This window comes from Sander vitreus, chromosome 4, assembly GCF_031162955.1.
Source record: "Sander vitreus isolate 19-12246 chromosome 4, sanVit1, whole genome shotgun sequence".
Lineage (NCBI taxonomy): Eukaryota > Metazoa > Chordata > Actinopteri > Perciformes > Percidae > Sander > Sander vitreus.
In genome coordinates, this window is record NC_135858.1 from 192,501 (window position 1) to 202,500 (window position 10,000).

The window sequence follows — 10,000 nt, forward strand, 5'->3', positions numbered from 1 at the left end:
TACATTCAGTGTGGTCCGTACCGTCGTCCGTCGGAGGAGCTGTCGGCTTAAATTTTGGCTGATTTGACATGTATAATCGGCAATCCAGATTAGCGGCGCCTGCTGTTATGGAGACGTATTACGTCTCGTCTCGTCGGTGTTCTGAGGAACTTTTTGGACCTCAGGGAGAGTGAGAAGTCCGTCTTTTCTGCCGATGGTCGGCCGTCTGGTCGGTGTGTCTCAACCTTTACATACTACTCTTTAAACCCCGTGTAGCTGCTGCTCTCCCCGGTACGTTATACAAACACGCTGAAGGACGCTTTTTTCGTCGCTTCTGACGCTGACAGCCACTGTCCAAACGTCCAGATTTTACGAGTTCGGAGTGAGAACGGGTTGAAGCTAAAGACTAGGTGTTGAGAACACTGGGTACATTAATGGTATGGGTTAATTATACTATACATCGGTATTGAAGTATTAAGAGCTGTCTGCTATGCCAAATTGACGAAAGACGCAAAGTGGAAATCATTATAACTGGAGGTCATAAAATTAAGGAACGTCTCTTGTTTCTATGTCTTATGAAAACCACTTCTGGAACCAGCAGCCTCTACCACTTTGCAACCTTATTGACTGGTGGAGACATCTGAGTGGCGGATCACCTGCAGCGTCTGGCCAATCCTCTTCAGCGGTGCGGTCTTAACGGGCTGCAGCAGGCCGGCCAGAGACGTCACCCTGGATACCAGTTTACTGCGCTTGGTGCTGGGCTCCTGCAGGAGAGAACAGAGTCAAACTATGACTTATGTGTCAACAGCATTTGGAAAAACTTGTCCATGCTTTTATCTTCAGTAGACTTGACTACTGTAACGGTGTCTTTACAGGTCTCCCTAAAAAATCAATCAGACAGCTGCAGCTGGTTCAGAACGCTGCTGCTCGAGTCCTCACTAAGACCAAGAGACTGGATCACATCACTCCAGTTCTGAAGTCTCTACACTGGCTTCCAGTGCCCCAAAGAATAGACTTCAAAATACATCTGCTGGTTTATAAATCACTAAACGGTTTAGGGCCAAAATACATTTCTGATCTGCTACACTATGAACCACCCAGACCTCTCAGGTCGTCTGGGACAGGTCTGCTACACTATGACCCACCCAGACCTCTCAGGTCGTCTGGGACAGGTCTGCTACACTATGACCCACCCAGACCTCTCAGGTCGTCTGGGACAGGTCTGCTACACTATGACCCACCCAGACCTCTCAGGTCATCTGGGACAGGTCTGCTACACTATGACCCACCCAGACCTCTCAGGTCGTCTGGGACAGGTCTACTACACTATGACCCACCCAGACCTCTCAGGTCGTCTGGGACAGGTCTACTTTCTGTCCCAGAGTCAGAACTAGACACAGAGACGCAGCGTTCAGTTGTCATGCTCCACATATCTGGAACAAACTCCCAGGTCTGCTACACTATGACCCACCCAGACCTCTCAGGTCGTCTGGGACAGGTCTGCTACACTATGACCCACCCAGACCTCTCAGGTCGTCTGGGACAGGTCTGCTACACTATGACCCACCCAGACCTCTCAGGTCGTCTGGGACAGGTCTGCTACACTATGACCCACCCAGACCTCTCAGGTCATCTGGGACAGGTCTACTTTCTGTCCCAGAGTCAGAACTAGACACAGAGACGCAGCGTTCAGTTGTTATGCTCCACATATCTGGCACAGACTCCCAGAAAACTGCAGGTCTGCTGCAACTCTCAGTTCTTTTAAATCAAGGCTGAATCTGTAAAGTGTCTTGAGATAACTCTTGTTATGATTTGATACTATAAATGAAATTGAATTGAAATTGTACATATGTTTGAGGATCTTATTTGTCTGTAGTGCCTCCCTAAAGGTAAAATCCCAAAGTGCGTATGCAAAGGGTGTATAGGTAGGACTACCTACAATCTGAAGAGTTTTGTTATATTTTGTTATTCTTATATCACATTTATTTTTATAGCTTATTCTTGCTTAGCTGAGTGTAGTTAGTTTTGCAGATATTTAGTCATAAACCAAAGTAGCCTATTGGATAAGTTGCAATGTTAACCAGATGATGGTGCTAAATAAAAAAGTCAGGGAAACATGAATGCGATGTGCATGAGCAGTGATTGACACGCAGTTAGACACCCCCCTGATTGGTGCATCTGAACAGTTAGACACCCCCCTGGCCCTGATTGGTGCATCTGAACAGTTAGACACCCCCCTGGCCCTGATTGGTGCATCTGAACAGTTAGACACCCCCCCTGGTCCTGATTGGTGCATCTGAACAGTTAGACACCCCCCTGGCCCTGATTGGTCCATCTGAACAGGGAGCTGTGGATTGTTGTAAATCTCTCTCCAGACTGTAGGTGGAGCCAGAGGAGCTGATTATTTTAATGACCTGCTTCCTGTAGTTCTACTGGAACATAGGGTCAGTTTCAGCAGATATGACAGAAAGGGAGTTCAAGAAGTCTTAACTACTGCACCTTTAATTCCAATTACATTTTTTTAAATCCATGTTTATCATGCGTGGTTGTGGTCAAGCTGATATGACCTTATCCTATTTAAGTTTAGCAGTGAGATGGCTGAGGGTATGAATGAGTGTTTGTATCTGTTGGTTTTGACTAGTGGGTATCTGAAGCGCGAACCAGAAGGCAGGGTCTGAAACTCAAGGTGCAGGGGGTGGGCGCTGTCAGACAGAATGGATTTGGCTTTCTTTAACAACTGTTTGGTGGCTCTAGGTAAATGTCAGCAAAGCCAACAACCACCTAGTAGGTATTTCAGTCTGGACCAAGGTAGTGGACCGACCGACATCCGTAGATGCATCCATGCTGCAACGTGACATCATGACTTTGCGTAAACATACACGCCACTTTCCTAAAACCAAGTGGTGTGTTATCTGTACGCATTTTGAGCTATCTGCGTGTATGTCTACGCCGTATACAGCGGACGGCAGTCTGCAACGTCACAGCGTAAACATACACACCACTTTCTAAAGCCACGTGGCGCGCTATCGCGAGGCTACGGTTGGGTTTAGGAAACGTGACACGGGGGACCCGATCCCCGCTCTTCTGGGTGAACGTCCTGTGTTTGACCCATCCTCCCCCCCGACCAACCTTTTCCCCCTTTCATACTACTCGCTACGGCGTCAATTCACACGCAATCGCAAGGTAATGTAAGTCAATGGAGGCCAAAGGGCGTTGATAAACACGCTAAAAAGAGAGCATGCGTCTTGATAACACGCCAATAATGGCATACGGATTGGCGTGTCACACATACGCCACTTCATGACATCAGTCTGCATGCTGCTTGTATGGCTGAAAATAATGCTTTTTTCGAGGTGTGCATACCTACTCGAAAATCCTTCCGGAAGCACAATCTCTGCTCGACTCTGCTCGACTCTGTAGCTGCCACAGTCCCCAAATGGAGATCAACAGTCCCGCCCACAGCGGGTTCCGTAAGTAAAAATACAATAAAATGTCTCCATTGACAAATTGGAGTATAAGCCATAAAATGGTAACCGTCGATGGTAGACTTACAGCCAGCTACGACATGACTCAGCGATTGTATAAGCTCATATAGACGCCACAAATCATGGGGCACTACCCTTGTTTTGAGATAAATGTCTTTTATTAGCGATGTCTTGGATAAGTACTTCATTACCCACAATCCCACAGTGATGCCTCTGATTGGTGGAGCTCATGCTGGTGAGGAGGGGGGGCGTCAGTACCCGATCTGTGCCGCCTGCGCGATCCGTCACGAGGATTTACGACACTGCACGAATCACGATCTGTTCCACGCTTCTGACGTTAGCCTCCACCGGGAAGCTAACGTTAGTTTAGCTAACAGCTAATTTGGCTAACCGCTAGCTGACAGCTTGATTCAGTCTAAAATAACGTTAACTCAAACTAAACACTGGGTAAAGCCGTCTACAGCTGACGTAACAGACGTTATATATGTTAAGGTTATTTTCAGGTTTATTTTGAGTCTTTTAAAGTCATTACATGCCGTCTCAGCTAGCGGTTAGCTGAATTAGCTGTTAGCTAAACTAACGTTAGCTTCCTGTATTCAGTGGTGCGCGGTGGTTTATGGGATGAGGAGTTCCTTCGCTCTGAGATGACGATAGGTACACAGTCTTGTACCTTTGACTTTTTGGGGATTTTCTGTTTGTTTGTTTACTCTAAATGATGTGTTGTACGCGTATGAGTCACGTAGCGTCTGGTTAGCCTAAGGCACGGTCTAAAACTCTTTATATACAGATATTTACAGACGTCAACGGGAGAAATGACGGGACATTTACTTCAGGAACCCAAAGTCTCTCAGAGGAGGGGCGGGACTGTTGAGCTCTATATTCAGTTTACAAAGATATACAACATAAAAACTGCAGATGTTCACTTTAGAGAAGCTTAAATCAAGTGACAAAATGTTTTTGGAACACATTGTCCAGTCTGAGGTTTTTAAACACTAGTGTGTGTGTGTGTGTGTGTGTGTGTGTGTGTGTGTGTGTAGAATGTTCTAGTTGTTTACTGTAAAGTTTACTCTGTATTGTTGCTGCTGTAATATGCTGCAAGTCAAACAATAGTTTGACTCAAAGTCCTTCCCTTTCTGGCCTCAGGCCTCCATATTTTTAGGTTCTGTCTGTGTGTGAAAATGCCATCAGGATGCTTGTCCTCGATACAGACTTACAATAAATCAATACGTGTGCATGTGTGTGTGCTTGTGTAAGTGTGTGTGTGTGTGTGTGTGTGTGTGTGCGTGCGTGTGTGTGTGCGTGTGCGTGTGTCTGTGCGCGAGTGTCTGTGTGTGTGTGTGTGTGTGTGTGTGTGTGTGTGTGTGTGTGTGTGTGTGTGTGTGTGTGTGTGTGTGTGTGTGTGAGTGTGTGTGTGTGTGTGTGTGTGTGTGTGTGCGTGTGTCTGTGTGTGTGTGTGTGTGTGTGTGTGTGTGTGTGTGTGCGTGTGTGCGCGAGTGTCTGTGTGTGTGTGTGTGTGTGTGTGTGCGAGTGTCTGTGTGTGTGTGTGTGTGTGTGTGTCTGTGTGTGTGTGTGTGTGTGTGCGCGAGTGTCTGTGTGTGTGTGTGTGTGTGTGTGTGTGTGTGCGCGCGAGTGTCTGGGTGTGTGTGCGTGTGTGTGTGTGTGTCTGTTTCTGGGTGTGCGTGTGCCTTTGTGTCTGTGTGTGTGTGTGTGTGTGTGTGTGTATGTGTGTGTCTCTGTCTGCGTGTGTGTCTGTGTGTGTGTGCATGAACAGTCAGCTGACCTACTGGAACACAGGAACCATCAAACTCAGTTTCCATCAACACAGCCAGGAATCAGTTGCCCAAAAATAAATCGACCTCAGATGTTTTTTTCGTCCTTGATCGCCTCCAAGTCACAGATAGATCTTTCAACGTCAGTTTCAGGTTAAAGTCCCAAATCTGACAACAGATTTTCTACAGTTTTCAATCATTTTACCATCATTATTTTATTTTAACAAGTTGTTTTTCTTGAAATCAACAGTTAAGAAGAATGAAGAAGAATGTTTAACTATACTAACACTAGTATATAACACTAACCATAACACCAGATACTGACTGGTTTTCGGACCCCTCCTGGACCCCCCCAATACAGTAAAACTGCACATTTTAGAGTGGCCTTTTATTGTGTCCAGCCTAAGTGACACCTGTGCAATAATCCAGCCACACCTGTGAGGTGGATGGATCATCTCGGCAAAGGAGAAGTGCTCACTGACAGATTTAGACAGATTTGGGAACAATATTTGAGAGAAATAAGCCTTTAGTGTACAAAGAAACAGTCTTAGATCTTTGAGTTCAGCTCATGAATAATGGGGGCAAAAACAAAAGTATTGCATTTATAATTCTGGTCAGTATATGTTATTTAAGTCGTGTTTTCTCTCAATTGCCAGATGATACGGTTGTATTTATTAAAGGTCTAACTGTCAGCGAGGATAATACACATGCAGCTTATTTGCTTTACACTGGAGAAGTTTCCATTGGACATGTTGTAATGAGTTTCTGTGTGTGATGAGGCTTCAGTTGATTCAATCTGACAAAGATCAATTGAGTGCAGTTGGTCAACAACAGACTGGTTATCTAATTATAGCAGCTTTACAGCTGACTGACTCTCCTGAAACAGCCTACAGTACATGTTCAGTCTCATGTTTTACCTTTAAAACTCATGTTTAATTGTCTTTACTGGCATCCAACATGATTATTATCATCTGTGATATGAAAACTTCAGATTTCCACACAGTACCATATCCTACAGTCTCCGTTATTGTTTGTAAACCATAATTGTGCTCGTTCCCTAACTGAAACCAAGTGGTCATTATTATATATATATATATATATATATATATGGCTGTCAGCATTTTACACCTCACTGGGCTTGGCGCGGTGCCTAACAGTTACTATTTTGACCCTTTGCAGCACCGTTACTTATCATCAAGCTGCCACTTCCTCCTAACACATCCTGCTGCTGCAGGCTGCAGGCATGATGGAGAAAGATATGATGTGTGTGTGTGTGTGTGTGTGTGTGTGTGTGTGTGTGTGTGTGTGTGTGTGTGTGTGTGTGTGTGTGTGTGTGTGTGTGTGTGTGTGTGTGTGTGTGTGAGTGTGTGTGTGTGTGTGTGTGTGTGTGTGTGTGTGCCTCCATCCATGTGCTGCTGCAGGCTGCAGCATGATGGAGAAACACAGCAGCAATGACTCTGAATGGAGCTTTTTATTTTCCTAAACTCCCAGATGGCTCGTAGACAAGTCAAAGCCACATGCACGTTGTGTAAAGCTGAATTAAAATATCACCGAAGCACGTCAAGCTGGAGCTACGAGCTACGAGCTAAGCATATAGTACAGTTAACGTGACTCAGGTTGATGCTAGCAGGCTCAGGCAAAGCACTGTTTTGGAGAGTGCTACTCGCCGACCTGCGGATGAAACCAAATCCCCAAAAATTACTACAGCTCTTGCGAAATAACAACTAACTGCAGACCTGTCAGCATCGTAGAGGATTCGGGTCTTAAAGACGTACTATGGTTGGCATGTTCTGACCCGTCTCATTGCTGTCGAGGGGGACAGCAGCCCCACACAGCCTGTAGGACACGGAGAAAGCAGCCACACTGGAACTGCTGCAAGGTGATCACTGGACGCCAGTGAGTAATCAAAATGATTTAGGAGTTACTGCGCAATATATTGACTCTGGTAAGGATAGGGAGCTTTAGTCTTTTAGTTAGGTACTTGGAAGAATTGTGCAGTAATGACAGATTCACACATTTTTCTTTTGTTTACAGTAAATAAATAAATAATAAACAAATACAAATCTTCAAGTCAAGTTCATAAAGTCACTTTCTTTGCATTCATTTGATTCCCAATCAAATCCACTGGTAGGAATGGCTTTCCATTGTTAATATGGACTTAAGAACTGTTCTGAAATGCAAAATAATAGCACAGCAGTGTCAGAAAACAGGTTCATCTTTTAATCCCTGATGTTGTCTTGACAATAGTGGCCTTAGATCAGTAAACACTATGAAGGGCATGGATCAAATACGTATTTCGTCGCTTAATTTGGAGGACTCGGTCAATGAGCACAACAGGCCTGAACCAGGCTAGAAAAGAGGCATTAGAAACAAAAGTAACACCATAGGACAGTGTCGGACTGCTTGAAGAAGTGAAGAAGAGAACTGAGAGGACACATGGGAAATCTAAGAACAGCTTCACGTTATGAAAAAACAACATGAGGTTCCCTCACGTCACATGTCTAAGTATGAGGCCTGCCACTTCACTGTTGCTGTTTTTGGTCAAGTTGGGAAAAAACAGCCCCCGGGGACAAACTGTCAGGCTGTTTTGAGACCCTGAGCAGAGTTTGTTTTTATACCCATCCCAGAAGATGTCGTCATAAAACAGTCAAGTGACCTTCTGAATAACAGAAGAGAAATGTATGAAAGGACTCATTTAATGCCATGTTGTCTGTAGCTACAATAATAATAGGAATCGTTTGGGTTTTTTCTGATACCGGTGCTAAAGCGATACCTTTAAAACGGTGCCGGTGCCTAAATGGTGCCTGAACCGAAATATATATAATATATTTATAATGTATATAATATAAAATATAAAAAAAGAGCACAAAACGACAGTTGGCGACATTAAAGAACGGCTCGTTTATTGCTAAGGCTGTAAGGTCAAAATTTAAGATTTAATAATAATGTAATAACTATAACTTATAACAATGACGTATTTCACTAGTACATTGCTGTTGAACGATAAAACGATATATACGATACAATATATATATAAACGATATATATATGGGGAAAGTAACTACATTTACATACTGTGAATCTATTTTACACCCCTAACACAGGTGCCATGTTTGACGATACGTCAGTGTTTACTACTGTTGCCAGGCAGCCTAATTATCTTTACTTCCACTCTCTACTTCTTCTCTATTACTTCATAACCTCCAATACATAACCTCCTCCTCCTTGGCCCGTGCTTCACCCTTCCACCAAGTTTCATGACAATCGGGCCAGTATACAAACTGATCGAGCTAAGACATGACCTCCTACCTAAAAACATAAGTACAAGTGGCCGGGTTGGTTCAGTGGTAGAGCAGTCGCACATATACATAGAGGTTTATGCCTCGACGCAGAGGTCCAGGGTTGGAGTCTGACCTGTGATGATTTCCTGCATGTCTTCCCCCCTCTCTCTGCCCTCTCTCACCTAGCTGTCCTGTCAATTAAAGGCAGAAAAGCCCCAAAAAATAATCTTTAAAATAAACATAAGTACAACTAAATAATTCAGAGTGCTGAGATTAGTAGTAGTAGTTCCGTGGAGGATATTTCCTCTATCTTACCTCCACCTGTTTCCCCATGTTGTTGTTCCCTTTGCCGTACTCCACAGAGCATCCAGACTTAAACCGGTGTACCAGCAGACAGAGGGGGCTCTGCCCCACCACCATACTGCTCACCACAAAGCCCAGTACAGGATCTGGACCTTTCCCAGTACCGAGAGAGCGTCCAGAAATATTTTCAAACTGGTCCAGGATGATCCAGGTGTAAAATTTTCAGAAGAGGATAGTAAGGAGACTGGAAGAACTAAACTTCAGCTGAGTGTCAAGAAGGAGTCTGGTACTGGTTAGAGGGTCCGGTAAGAGTTTGAAAACAGAAGAGCATCCAGAAACTGTCTGGAGAGATTGTGAGGCAGCTACAGAAAGTGTGATTCTGACACGAGAAGGAGCATGTTCTCAAACGGGGTTTTAGTGCTGGGCAGAAATACTAGAGACACTGGTAAATAATCCACAAGGAAACATGGGAGTCTAGAAAGAGTCTAGTGCTGGTTTTGTGTCAAGAAAATGTCTGGTTTTTAGTATTCAGTGTGCATAAAGAATTTGGTTCCAGCAATGAGCTGGTACTGGTTGAGCATCTACAAAGTCTTTCGTGCTTTTAGTATCTGAAAAGTTACTGATACTAGTAGAGAGCCCAGATAAAAAATTAGTATCTGTAGAGTTTCTAGCAAAAGTTTAGTTCGGGAAAAGCATCCAGAAAGAGTTTGGTACCAGAGGTAGTGTCCTGAAAACGCAGTCAGAGGATCGACAAGAGCAGGGTTTCTGGATCCACAGATCTGTTACCCACAGTGTTGAGAAACTCAGTCCAGTAATGGTTGGGTACCACCAGAGTCCAGTAAAGGTTGGGTAGCACCAGAGTCCAGTAAAGGTTGGGTCCTACCAGAGTCCAGTAATGGTTGGGTACCACCAGAGTCCAGTAATGGTTGGGTCCCACCAGAGTCCAGTAAAGGTTGGGTACCACCAGAGTCCAGTAATGGTTGGGTACCACCAGAGTCCAGTAAAGGTTGGGTCCTACCAGAGTCCAGTAATGGTTGGGTCCCACCAGAGTCCAGTAATGGTTGGGTCCCACCAGAGTCCAGTAATGGTTGGGTACCACCAGGGTCCAGTAAAGGTTGGGTAACACCAGAGTCCAGTAATGGTTGGGTAGCACCAGAGTCCAGTAAAGGTTGGGTCCTACAAG

General features: G+C 44.7%; 1 protein-coding gene across 4 annotated transcripts in view; it reads right to left on the minus strand.

The window, feature by feature from the left end:
- Nucleotides 1-10,000, minus strand: part of arhgef3 (Rho guanine nucleotide exchange factor (GEF) 3) — a 59,015-nt gene that overhangs the window by 17,605 nt on the left and 31,410 nt on the right. For 3 of the 4 annotated variants that reach the window (XM_078247611.1, XM_078247608.1, XM_078247610.1), the window contains one exon: nucleotides 636-743. In XM_078247611.1, coding sequence (XP_078103737.1) covers nucleotides 636-743 — 108 coding nt within the window. Of the gene's footprint in view, nucleotides 1-635; nucleotides 744-8,829; nucleotides 9,853-10,000 lie in introns of those variants that run through there. The other variant, XM_078247609.1, reaches the window with a different exon arrangement.